The 14096-nt window shown below is 38.5% G+C and overlaps 1 protein-coding gene across 1 annotated transcript in view; it reads right to left on the reverse strand.

Annotated features, from left to right (window-relative positions):
• The window catches only part of COL19A1 (collagen type XIX alpha 1 chain), a 448270-nt gene that overhangs the window by 212844 nt on the left and 221330 nt on the right, over nucleotides 1-14096 (reverse strand). Inside the window, exons 14-15 of the mRNA XM_045161980.1 lie at nucleotides 14018-14071; nucleotides 11774-11809 (exon numbers count right to left, since the gene is read on the reverse strand). Coding sequence (XP_045017915.1) covers nucleotides 11774-11809; nucleotides 14018-14071 — 90 coding nt within the window. The remainder of the gene's footprint in view (nucleotides 1-11773; nucleotides 11810-14017; nucleotides 14072-14096) is intronic.

Below are 14096 nucleotides of genomic sequence, written 5' to 3' on the forward strand. Positions count from 1 at the left end.
TCACCTCACGTAGACACCTTTCTTTTATATGTGTGGTGATAATGTTTAGACCCAGTCTTTCAGTGACTTTCAGGTATATAACACAGCACTATTAACTACAGCCACCATGTTGTAAAGTGGATTTCCAGAACTCACTTATCATGAAATTAGAAGTTTGTGCATTTTGACCATTTCCCTGTTTCCCCCACTCTCCATTCCTCCCAACCACTCTTCTACTATCTGTTTCTATGAATTCAGCTTTTTCACCTTCTGCATACCAGTAGGAACGTATAGCATTTGTGTTTCTGACCTATTTCATTTAGTACAACAGCCCAATGGCTCATCCATACTGTCACATGTGGCAGGATTTCCTTCTTTTTATGGCTAAAAATTTGTGTGTGTATGTGTATGTGTGTGTGTATGTATGTGTGTGTATCTCCCTGTTCTTTATCCACTAGTCACTGTTAGGTTGTTTCCATGTCCTTGCTATTATCAAGAACACTGCAGTAAGTATGGATATGTGATATTCCCCTGAAGTACAATTGACCCTTTAACAACATAGGGGTTAGGAGTACAGTAAAAATAACCTGTGCACAACTTTACAGCCAATCCTCAGTATCCATGGTTCCACATCCTTGGATTTCACCAACCATGGATCATGTAGTAAATCTGCATATAACTGGGGCTGTGCAACTCAAATCTGTGTTGTTCAAGGGTCAACTGTACTGACTGCTTTTCTTTTGCATGTATCCTCAGAAATCAGACTGCTAAATCATATGATAGTCTTATTTTTAATTTTTTAAAAGAACCTCCATACTGTTTTTCATGCTGTCTGCACTGATTTGCATTCCCACCAGCAGTGCACGAGGGTTTCCTTTTCTCCATGTCCTTGCCAACACTTGTTATCTCTTGCCTTTATGATAACACTGCTTCTGACAAGTGTGAGGGGATACTTCACTGTGGTTTAGATTTGCATTTCCCTGATGATTGGTGATGCTAAAACGTCTTTCATGTACTTGTTGGTCAGTTGAATGTCTTCATTGCAAAAAATATCTATTCAGGTCCTTTGCTCATTTTACAATGTGACTATCTGGGATTTTGCTATTTGAGTTTCTTATATATTTTGTATATTAAGCCTTTGTCAGATATACGGTTTGAAATATTTCTGCCAGTCCATAGTTGGTTTTTTATTTTGTTGATTGTTTCTTTTGCAGTACACAAACTTTTGAGTTTAATGTAGTCCCACATTTTTACTTTTGCTTTTGCTACTGGTACTTATGGAATCATAGCCAAAATTTATTGCTAAGACCAATGTCAAGTAGATTTTCCTTATGTTTTCTTTTAGGAGTTTCATAGTTTCAGCTCTTATATGTAAGTCTTTAAATCCTTTCAAGTTAATTTTTGTGAGTGGTGTAAGATAGGGACCACTTCAATCTTCGGCATGTGATTATCCAGTTTTCCCCCAAATCATCTGTTGAAGAGACTGTGTTTTCTCCAGTGAGTATTGTTGGCTCCCTGATTGAGTATGAGTTGACTGTATACGCATTGTTTTATTTCTGGGCTCCCAGTTAAGTTCCAGTGGTGTATGTGCCTATTTTTACAACAGTTAACATACTGTTCTGATTAATACAACTTTGTAATACAGTTAGAAGTCAAGAAGTGTGATGCCTCCAGCCTTGTTTTTCTTTATAAGGACTGCTTTGGCTCTTCAGGATATTTCATGATTCCATAAGAGTTCTAGGAGTTTTTTTCTATTTCTGTGAAAAATGCCATTAAAATTTGGATAGGGATTGCACTAGATCTATAGATGGCTTTAGGGAGTATGAATATTTTAACAATATGATTTCTTCCAACTCATGAAGACAACATATATATTTATTTATTTGTGTTTTCTTCAATGTCTTTTACCAAAGTCCTGTAGTTTTCAACACACAGATCTTACTATTTCCTTGTTTAAATTTATTCCTAGAATGTTATTGATGCTATTGTTAACAAGATTGCTTTATTTCCTTTTCAGTATTTTGTTAGTGTACAAAAATGAAACTGACATATCCTTCAGCTTTCCTGAATGTGTTTACTAGTTCTAAGAGTTTGTTGCTAGAGGCTTTGAAATTTTCTATATAAAAGATCATAAAATCCGCAAATAAAGTTTTACATTTTTCCTTTCTAATTTAGATGTATTTTATTTATTCTCCTTCCTTAATTTCTCATGCTAAGACTTCTAGTATTATGTTGAATAGGAATGGGAAGAGCAGGCACACTGCTCTTATTCCTATTGCTGTTGTTCAGTCACTCAGTCAAGTCTGACTCTTTCTGAACGCATGGACTGCAGAACCCCAGGCTTCCCTGTCCTTCACCAACTACTGGAGTTTGCTCAAACTCATATCATTCGAGTCAGTGATGCCATCCAACCATCTCATCCTCTGTCCTCCACTTCTCCTTCTGCCTTCAATCTTTCCCAGCATCAGGGTCTTTTCTAATGAGTTGGGTCTTTACATCAGGTGGCCAAAGTATTGCAGCTTCAGCTTCAGCATCAATCTGTCTAATGAATATTCAGGATTGATTTCTTCTAGGATTGACTGGATTGATCTGCTTGCAGTCCAAGGAAATCTCAAGAGTTTTTCCAAACACCATAGCTTAAAAGCATCAATTCTTTGGCACTCAGCCATCTTCATGGTCCAACTCTCACATCCATACACGACTACTGGGAAAACCATAGCTTTGCCTAGACAGACCTTTGTCAATAAAGAAACTTCTCTGCTTTTTAATATGCTGTCTAGGTTGGTCATAGCTTTTCTTCCAAGGAGTAAGCGTCTTTTAATTTCATGACTGAAGTCACCATCTGCAGTGATTTTAAAGCCGAAGAAAATAAAGTCTGCCACTGTTCCACTGTTTCCCCATCAATTTGCCATGAAGCGATGGGAGGAGGCCACAATCTTAGTTTTTTGAATCGTGAGTTTTAAGCCAGCTTTTTCACTCTCCTCATTAGCTTTGATCAAGAGGCTCTTTAGTTCCTCTTCACTTTCTGCCATAAGGGTGGAGGCATCTGCATATCTGAGTTTATTGATATTTCTCCTAAAAATCTTGATTCCAGCTTGTGCTTAATCCAACCCAGCATTTCTCATGATGTACTCCGCATAGAAGTTAAATAAGCAGGGTGACAATATACAGCCTTGACATACTCCTTGCCCAATTTGGAACTTGGTTCCATATCCAGTTCTAACTATTGCTTCTTGACCTGCATACAAGTTTCTCAGAGGCAGGTAGGGTGCTCTGATATTCCCATCTCTTGAAGAATTTTCCACAGCTTGTTGTGATCCACACAGTCAAAGGCTGTAGTCTAGTCAATGAAGCAGAAGTAGATGTTCTTCTGGAATTCTCTTGGTTTTTCTATGATCCAACAGATGTTGGCAATTTGATCTCTACTTCCTCTGCCTTTTCTAAATCCAGCTTGAACATCTGGAATTTCTCGGTTCATGTATTGTTGAAGCCTGGCTTGGAGGATTTTCAGCATTACTTTGCCAGCAGTTGAAATGAGTGCAATTGTGTGGTAGTGTGAACATTATTTGGCATTGCGTTTCTTTAGGAATGGAAAGAAAATTGACCTTTTCCAGTCCTGTGGCCACTGCTGAGTTTACCAAATTTGCTGGCATAGTGAGCGCAGCACTTTCACAGCATCATCTTTTAGGATTTGAAATAGTTCAGCTGGAATTCCATCACATCCACTAGCTTGTTCGTAGTGATGCTTCCTAAGACCCACTTGACTTTGCACTCCAACATATCTGGCTCTAGGTTAGTGATCACACCATCATAATAATCTAGGTCATTACGATCTTTTTTACATAGTTCTGTGTATTATTGCCACCTCTTCTTAAAGTCTTCTGCTTCTGTTAGTTTCATACCATTTCTATCCTTTATTGTGCCCATCTTTGCATGAAATGTTCCCTTGGTATCTCTAATTTTCTTGAAGAGATCTCTAGTCTTTCCCATTTTATTGTTTTCCTCTGTTTCTCTGCATTGATCACTGAGGAAGGCTTTCTTATCTGTCCTTGCTACTCTTTGGTGGGCTGCCGTCTATGGGCTCGCAGAGTCGGACACGACTGAAGCGAGTTAGTAGCAGCAGCAGCAGCAGCATATAGAGTATCATGTCATCTGCATAATGACTATTTAACCTCTTCCCTTCCAATTTGGATACGCTTTATTTCTTTTTCTTGTCTGATTGCTGTGACCGAGTCATCCAAAACGATGGTGAATATAAGTAGTGAGAAGGGGCTCTCTTGCTTGTTTTAGAATGTAACAGGAAGAGTTTCCTCTTTTCACTGGTAAGTACAGTGTTGGCTGTGGGTTTGTCATAAATGGCTCTTATTATGTTGAGATATGTTCCCTTTATACCCACTATGGTGAGAGGATTTTATCAAAAGTGAATGCTGAATTTTATCAGATGCTTTCCTGTGTCTATTGAGATGACCATGTGGTTTTCGTCTCTTCCTTTTCTAATGTGATATATCACACTGGTTGATTTGAGCATGTTGAAACACTCTTACGACTCTGGTATTTGCCCAACTTGATCATGGTGTATGATTCTTTTCAAGTATTGTTGGATTCGATTTGCTAACACTTTGTTGAGGATTTTTGCATCTATCTTCATCAAAGGTATTCCCCTATAATTTTCTTTTTTTTGTAGTGTCTTTCTCTGATTTTGGTATCAGAGTGATGGTGGCTTCATAGAATGACTACAAGAGTGTTCCCTCATCTTTAATTTTTTTGCAATAGTTTAAGAAGGATGCTTATTTGTATACAAATTCTTATTTGTATATTTGGTGGAATTCCCCAGAGACCCATCTGGTCCTGGACTTCTGTTTGTAGGAAGTTCTTTTTTTTCCATTACAAATTCTATTTCACTTCTAGTGGTCAATCTTTTTCAAAGATTTGTTTCTTCTTAACACAGTTTTGGAAGGTTGTATGTTTCTAGATACTTGTTTATTTCTTAATAGGTTGTCCAATTTGTTGGCATATAACTGTTCACAGCATAATGTTATTTTTGTTTGTTTTTCTGTGGTATTTGTAGTTTTTTTTCCTCTTTCATTTCTTTTTTTGATTATTTGGGTCCTATCTCTCTTCTTGATGGTGAACGTGGCTAGAGATTTGTTGATTTTGTTTAAAACAAACACCCAGCTCTTAGTTTTATGGATATTTTCTATTATTTTTATCTCAATTTATTTATCCTTCTGATATTTATTATTTCCTTCAACTATTGACTTTTTTTGTTCTTCTGTTTATAATTCTTTCAGGTGACAGTTTAGGTTGTTTATTTGAGGTTTTCTTGTTTCTTGAAGACAGCCTGTATCACTACGAATTTCCCCATTAGTACAGGTTTTGCTACATCTGCTAGATTTTGTAAGACTATGGTTTCACTGTTGTTTGTCTTGACTGATTTCCTGTTTCATTTTATCGTTGATCCATTGGTTTTTTCATAGTGTGTTTTTTAATCTCCATACTGTTTTTTTTTTTTTTTTCTTCTTCTTCTTCTTTTCTTTCTGTGGTTCATTTCTAGTTTCCTACCACTGTGGTCAGAAAAGATGTTTGAAATAACCTCTACCCTTTTAAATTTGTTGAAACCTGCTTTATGTCTTAGTATGTGGGAGAATGTCCCACGTACACTTGGAAAGAATGTGTATTCTGGGTTTTTTGGATGTCGTTTCCTGTAGATATCAATTAAGTCCAGCTGTTCTATTGTGTCATTTAGGAGCTCTGCTGCCTAACTGAGTTTCTGTCTAGAAGACAGGTCTCTGAGGTCAGTGCAGTGTTTAAGTATCCCACTATCATTGTACTCCTGTTGCCTTTTCCTTTTATGTGTGTTATTATTTGCTTTACATTACATTATTTGCTTTGTATTACATTATTTACATTTAGGTGCTCCTACATTGGCATATATGTTCAGTTCAGTCACTCGGTTGTGTCCTACTCTTTGCGACCCCATGGACTACAGCATGCCAGGCCTCTCTGTCCATCACCAACTCCCAGGCTTACTCAAACTCAAGTTCATTGAGTTGGTGGTGCCATCCAACCATCTCATCCTCTTTTGTTCCCTTCTCCTCCTGCCTTCAATCTTTCCCAACATCAGCGTCTTTTACAAAGACTCAGTTCTTTGCATCAGGTGGCCAAAGTATTGGAGTTTCAGCTTCAGCATTTGTCCTTCCAATGAATATTCAAGGCTGATCTCCTTTAGGATGGACTGGTTGGATCTCCTTGCAGTCCAAGGGACTCTCACGAGTCTTCTCCAACACTACAGTTCAAAAGCACCAATTCTTTGGTGCTCAGCTTTCTTTATAGTCCAACTCTCACATCCATACATGACTACTGGAAAAACCATAGCTTTGACTAGACAGACCTTTGTTGGCAAATATGTTAATGAGTCTAATATCTTCTTGTATGGATCCCTTTATCAGTATCTAATGTCATTCTTTGTCCTTGTTATTCACTTTGATTTAAAGTCTATTTTGTCTGATGTGAGTATTGCTATCTTTGGCTTTTTGTTGCATTCATTCTCATGAGATATCTTTTCCCACCCCCTCATTTATCAGTATAGCATCTTTAACCCTAAAGTGAGTCTCCTGTAGCAACATATTGTATATACTCGTTTTTTTTTTTTTTTTTTTAATACAACCTTTGAGTCAATGTCTTTTGATTGGAGCATTTAGTCCATTCACATTTAAAGCAATTACTTATAAGATGTATTTGTTGTCATTTTAAACCTTATTTTCTAGTTGATTTTGCAGTTCTCGTTGTTTCTTTCCTTTTGTGGTTTGATGGTTTTCTCTTGAGTTAACTTGAGTTTCTTTCCTTTTGGAGTTTTGTGAATCTGTTGAATGTTTTTGATTTGTGGTCATTCTGGCTTTCAAGTACATTAACCCAGAATTATATCTGCTTGCATTAGACTGATAGTTGTATAAGTTCAGGCATATTCTAAAAAAAAAATCTAGTCTTTACTTCCTACTTCTGCATTTTGTGATTTTTTATATCCTATTTTACAGTATGATGTTTATCTTTTGGCTGTTAACTGTAGTCCTAGTTCGGAGAAGGCAATGGCACCCCACTCTAGTACTCTTGCCTGGAAAATCCTATGGATGGAGGAGCCTGGGAGGCTGCAGTCCATGGGGTCACTGAGAGTCGGATACGACTGAGCGACTTCACTTTCACTTTTCACTTTCATGCATTGGAGAAGGAAATGCAACCCACTCCAGTGTTCTTGCCTGGAGGATCCCAGGGATGGGGGAGCCTGGTGGGCTGCCATCTATGAGGTCACACAGAGTCGGACCCCACTGAAGTGACTTAGCAGCAGCAGTAGTCATAGTTGCTTTAATAAAATATTTATTGTTTTAAATCTATGTACTAGTTTCTTCAAAAGATGTTTAGTCATTTTTTTTTTAATTGGCCTATCCTATTGTGGTTTTATCCTTTCTTACGTATTCTTGCTTCTTTTCTATTTAGAGAAGATCTTTCATTGTTTTTTAGGATAGACTTAAGCTGTATTCTTGTAGTTTTTGCTTGTCTGAGAAATTCTTTGTTTCTCATTCTAAGTGATAATCTTAATGGGGGAAGTATCCTAGGTTGCAAGTTTTCCCCTTTCAGAACTCTGAATATATATTGCCAAAAGTATATTCTGGTTTGCAAATTTTCTGTAGAGAAATCAACCTGTGGGGGCTCCCTTGTAACTGACTTTTTGTTTTTCTTTTCCTTACTTTTGAATTCTCTTTAACTTTTGTCATTTTAATTATGGTATATTTTGGTGTGGGTCTACTGGGTTCATCTTGTTCAAGACTCTCTCTACTTCCTATATCTGGATATCTGTTTCCTTCTTTAGGTTTGGAAAGTGTTCAGCCATAATGTCTTCAAATACATTTTTGATCTTCTTTTTTTCCCTTCTGGGATCCCTATTGTGTGTAGGTTGGCATGCTTGAAATGATTCCACAGATCTCATATGCTGCTTTCATTGTTTGCTTCCTTTTGTCTTTCTATCTGTTGTTCTGATGGTGTTATTTCCATTATTCTATCTTCCAGATCACTTATTTGTTCTTCTGCATTATTTAGTCTGCTTTCAGTTCTGTTTTTCTCTCAGCAACTGAGTTGTCTAATTTTGATTGTTTCCTCTTTATAGTTTCCAGTTCCTCGTTACAGTGACCTGCATTTCTATTGAAAATCTTTCTTGATTCCTTTAACATTTTTATTACTTTTTTCAACTCAGGATCTAGTATACTGAAGAGGTCTGTTTCATTGATTATTTTTAAGGGATTTTGCTTGTTCTGTTTGTTGAGAGTAGTTCCTTTGCTTCTTCATTTTACTGACACTTCTGTGACTCTACAAATTTAGAAGAAATAGTTACTACTGTGGTCTTGAGGGCTGTTTTTATGTGGGAGCATCCCTATATAGACTATGTGAGTCTAATATCTTTGTCTTGAGAGCTGTCTCTGTTAGGGATGCCTGTCACATCTTCACCCAGAGTGTGCTGGCCGTTATCCCCTTGATAGAGGTTATGACTGCTTTTGTGTAGAGATCCTGCACTGGATGTTGGGCAGCGCCTCCTCTTCTCTCTGTGACTGTCACAGCCTTGTTGGGGATTGGGTTTACTTCCCAGTTGTTGCAGCATAAGCCCTAAAGTTTGTGTGTGAGAAGGCTCTGCTGCTCTTGAGTTTGTGCTCTGTAGCAAGGAGATGAGTGCTGAAGCAAGAGAAGCTCATATGGTCACAGCGATGTATGCACCACCTCGCAGGCATCCAAGGTTCTGCTTAGAAGCAGCCCATGCTGCATTCCTTTCTCTGTTGTGTTTGTCCCTGACCTAGTATAACGCTGGCCCTGTGGATCAGGGCATTGTGGCTGCAGAAATTGAAGTGGCTGAGCTGCCACCTGAGACCTGAGCTGCCTCTGTGGTAGGGCTTTCCCAGGGCCTGTCCCCCTAGATTCTAGCTTCAGGCTTTGTATGAGCTGGGTGGAACTGGAGCACTTCTGCTGGGAAAGGAACCATTGCAAGCTTCTCCCTAGGGCTCGTCCACTGGAGACATGTGATTCTGTGGATTATGTCTCTCACCTGATGTGCATGCCAACAAAGTCTGCTGCTGCAGGACTCCCTGATCCCACATGTCTCTGCTTTGACAGCACTGATTATGGGCTCAGATATCAGCCTCTTCCCCATGGTGTGTGTACTCACAAAGCCTGCCAGTGGAGCTGTGCCCTGCCATGAGCAGACTAACAGTGGGCTTTCTAATGGTAAATCCACACCCTGCCATGTGTGTGCCAACAACAGGCTCTGCTCCCAAGTTGTTGCAGTAGAAGCCCTGAAGGTTGCATTTGAGAAGGCCCTTAAGTTTGTGCTCTGTCCCAAGGAGGTGAGTGCTGAAGCAACAGAGACCCACTTGGTCACTGTGAACCTATGCACCATTTATGCAGGCATCCACGGTTCTGCTCAGAAGCAGTTCAAGTCACATCCCTTTCTCTGTTGTGCTTGTCCCTGACCTAATGTAAGCCTGGCCTGGAGGTTAGGTCTAGACTACACTCCTGCCCTCTGGGCTGCTTCTGCACATCTAGACTGAGTCCATTCCCAGGGTCCATCCACAGAAGCCCAAGTTTCAGCAGCTGTCCACTCAATGTACTAGCAGCTCCACCTGAAGGACATATAAGGTTGGAAAGTGCATTGAGGTGGCAGCCATCAGAGCCAGTCTCTCTCTGTCCCGACAGCTAACAAGCCAGCACATGCAGACTCCTCATGGGCAGAGTCCAGGCCCCTCCAGATCCTCTGTCTGGCCAAATGGACCTCCCAGCCAGTGAAGGGGGTTCCCAAGGGGATGGGTCATCTGTATGGACTTTTCTTCTTTCACAGCTCCCTCCCAGGGGCACTGGTCCTGTTCCAATGCCTTTTTGTTATCCTCCAGTTATGTGGGGATCTTTCTTGCAGCTTTGGCTGTGTAAGAGGTCTTCTGCTAGTTTTCAATGACAATTTGACCACATGTAGATGTCTTTTTAATGTGTTTTGGAAGATGGTAAGCTCCACATCCTTCTAATTCACTCTCTTAACCTCCCACTTTGGAGTCTCTCTCATATCTTTAGATAAGTATGAAAATCAGCTTGTACTCCTTTAGTGTCTGGCCGCTGAATAGTGCAAAGAGACATCTAAAGGGTGTTACTTGGCAGAAAGATGTCAGTTGTCACTTGACATTGACATAGTCCAATATAATATTCTGGCTGAGGGGCCAAATTTGCTTATCAGGCGAAATGATACAGACAGATTGCATTTTAGTCTTCAAACACAAGTTGCAAATGACTGTGTAATCAGATAACTACATAGAATGATTGAGCACATAACTCAGTTGAAGAAAAATAAACGTGATTTAAATAAAATGCTGCTGCTGCTGCTAAGTCACTTCAGTTGTGTCCGACTCTGTGCGACCCCATAGACGGAAGCCCACCAGGCTCCCCCGTCCCTGGGATTCTCCAGGCAAGAACACTGGAGTGGGTTGCCATTTACTTCTCCCATGCATGAAAGTAAAAAGTGAAAGGGAAGTAAATCACTGCCAAATAATTTAAGAAATAAACTCCACAAATTATAAAAAATTGAATAATATGCAGTTAAAACCTCCTTTCAAATAGTTTTTATTCCTATCTTGAAAATCAAAGCTTCAAGCACAGAATTCCACACTAAATTGAATTTGGCTATTCCTAAGAAAGTCATTTGTTTGTTTCCTTAGATTTTCCATTTATGAAGAAATATTTGCATTCTAAGTGAGCACTGCAAAGATTATTTGTGTAAGACAGTATTAATATAGTGTTCAGAATGATACTTTCAAGTACAAAGATAAATATAAATGTTATCAAAGCCACATAGCCTTTGCAAGTCCTGTGCTGCCCAAATGGGAGGATCCTCATCCAGATGCTAGAAGATTTCTTTAAACTTGGTCTTCTATGATCAGCAATGGTCTCAGGAAACTGATGATTTAAATTCTTAATTTATGTCATTAGCTAATATCAACATAAAATTTGAGAGGCCTCAGGCTACACATGATCTTAGTTAAACATCTTTCTTATTTTCCATTAAGCTTAGTGTCATTCTCAGACCAAATCTTTAACTTAAATGAGAAACCTTAATGGCCTATGAAGAAAATCTATAACAGCAAATTGTATCCAAATATGAAAGCATTACGTATTTATGAAATGTTTAATAAATGATGAACCATTTAATTGAGAGCAATGCCATTATGTGGACATTATAAACTTTTCTCATAAATCTGTCGCTGAACTATCTCTATTTTATCATTTTCAAATCTTAGAAGCAACTCACATAGGAAAAAGCAATGGGCTTGAATGGGTTTTTGAGAATGTAACAATCAGTTTAAACAGGTAGCTATTTTTACACATTGGGTGATTATAGTTTATTCTTTTATAGTTTTTAGAGTAAGAAGAACTGTCTCTGCTTCCATTAACTTTAAATGTCATGTTAAGAATGTATAATCAAACCTGAAGGGGAAAAATTATGAACCATATGGAGGGTGGAGAAAATTGCTTAGGTTAAGTACTGCTTCCAGACTTTTCCAGTGGCTAGCTGCATGACCTCAGGTTAAGCCCTTCACTGCTGTGGGTAGAAGTTCCATCTTTAAAATCTGGAGGTTTGCTTAGATCTACTTTGAAGTCACTTTCAGTTCTCAAAATATCCAATGGCTTAAATTCTGGTATAGTCACGATGTACTGTGAGCAGTAAACAGGGTAACATATTTCAGTTATGAATTTTGACTTCAAAAATACTTACAGTTAGGGCTGGTGGTCCTGGCGGTCCCATATCTCCCTAAAGGATGAAAGAAAAGCTGCAATTACCAATAGTCCCTTCTTGCCCACATATTTACAAATTTTAAGAATGGATCAAAGCAATATCTAGATAAATCTGGATGGAAAGAAAACTAGAATTTTATCTTGATAAAAGTGTCTTCACAATGAAAAATTTATTACATGCTTTTAGCTATCATGATATAAAAATCACCTTGTGCATCCCCATGCTTTCTGCAGCAGCAGAACTTGTTTTGAAAAGCTAAAATAATCTAATTTCTATTCTTTTGTCTACTAATCCAAAATTAGAAAGAGTATCTCTTCAAATATGGTTACTTGCCAATGGAGCAGCTGGGAAATGTCACAATGACAGATTATATTTCTGACAAAGTTAGCACAGTAATAATAACTGGGTCAGCAAAAATAATAAGTGGGTCTCCCCATTTCATGCCTCCAGCAGCCCCATTGCCTCTTTTAAAGCTTTGCTGAACTGGCCTTGCACTTGCGAACACTTGTAAGAGGCTTTGCCTATAGTCATGAAATTTTAAATACTAACGTTGCTTTGCTGACCATTACATGAATACAAATTACCAGGTAGATATATTGAAAAACTATTCAAAATCTAAAGAATATGGTTAATCTAAATGTTTATTATTTTTCAATTTATAAATATGTCACCTATATGCTTTATTGTGTCACCGTATGTATTTATTTCATGGGAACTCTTGGTCATTAAGATCAAGCATCACAGAGAGAGGCAAGACGGGGTAGGGAATTAAGAGGTGCAAACCAGTATGCACAAAGTAAATAAGCTACAAGGATATATTGTACAACACAGGGAAGATAGCCAATATCTTATAATAGCTTTAAATGGAATATAAGCTATAAAATTTTTGAATCACTATGCTGATTCAAAATGAATCACTATGCTGATTAGTATACACGAAACTAATAAAATATTGCAAATTAAACTATACCTCAATAAAAAAAGGGGGGGCTTTCCTGGTGGCTCAGAAGGTAAAGGATCCGCCTGCAATGCAGGAAACCCTGGTTCAATCTCTGGGTTGGGAAGATCCCTGAAGAAGGCAATGGCAACCCACTTCAGTATTCTTGCCTGGAGAATCCCATGGACAGAGGAGTCTCATGGGCTACAGTCCACGGGGTAGCAAAGAGTTGGACACAACAGAGCAACTAACATTTTCACTTTTTCAAAAGGTAAGTCTTAGAATGTTAAATTTGACAATTAGAGACCCTCCATCTCATCAAATCTCATTTTGCAGTTAAATATATTGAACCCTAGAGTGCTGATGGTGAATTAAATAAAGTTATTGCATAAAGAAAAAAAAATCAAGTATCGCTGCCATAACCCCTCTTCAAGTGGACATTATGGAACCAACACTGTGGCAGGGGCCACTGGATACTGTATTCTCATGTGGGAGGATCTCTACAACATTCTCTTTTCTCATTTAACAAAATCACCTGAAAAGTGAAGACTTAGCCTTGTGTAATCATTATATTGGGAACAACTGAAGAAAAATAACCAATAGTTGTTAAAGAACATTGATGAAGTTTAAATCAATCATTGGGGAGCAATTTGCAGCCAACTTTATTGCAAAGGTAAATACTGGAGATGGACAAAGATTTCTAAATATGTTGGGAATGAAGAACAAAATACAGTGCAAAATGCCCATATGTACAACTGCCATCAAACTAGTCACTCAATGACCTGCTCAAAACAACTCTTGCTTTTACTATCTCGTACTTTTCTTTTCAAGGTCCCTGCTGATAGGCCACTATAAAATGACATGAGAAATTGTGGCAGGAAGAGGGGCATTCAGATTAAGACTGAGATGCACAATTAACCTCTTTCCCCACACAGGCCACCTGCTTCACCATGGTAGCATCTCAGTGCTACTGGCAAAGTTCCCCAGCGCAGGACATAGCTGCGAATTTGTGATGGAATGAATACCTAATGGTGCTGAGCGAGGGAGAAAAAGGGGAAATCTTATAAACACAAATTACTGTTGACTAGCAATACTGCATTTAGTCTCTTCAAACTAATTGAATGAACCAAAAGGCTTTTCTTGTTCAGTTTTTTTTTTTTTTTTTAAACATAATAGCCTTTGGTTAATTTTAACAAAATTACATTTTGGCTGTTAAACAGATCAGTGAAAAGTCACTGCATAGGTTCTCAGGGTTTTCTTGAGAAAAGACTGGGTAAATACTGTACCTTTTCTCCTTTGGGGCCAGGTGGACCACGAGGACCCGAGTCGCCTTTCACACCCTGTACAAAGAACACACCCGATGTG

The sequence above is a fragment of the Bubalus bubalis genome, chromosome 10 (assembly GCF_019923935.1).
Source record: "Bubalus bubalis isolate 160015118507 breed Murrah chromosome 10, NDDB_SH_1, whole genome shotgun sequence".
NCBI lineage: Eukaryota > Metazoa > Chordata > Mammalia > Artiodactyla > Bovidae > Bubalus > Bubalus bubalis.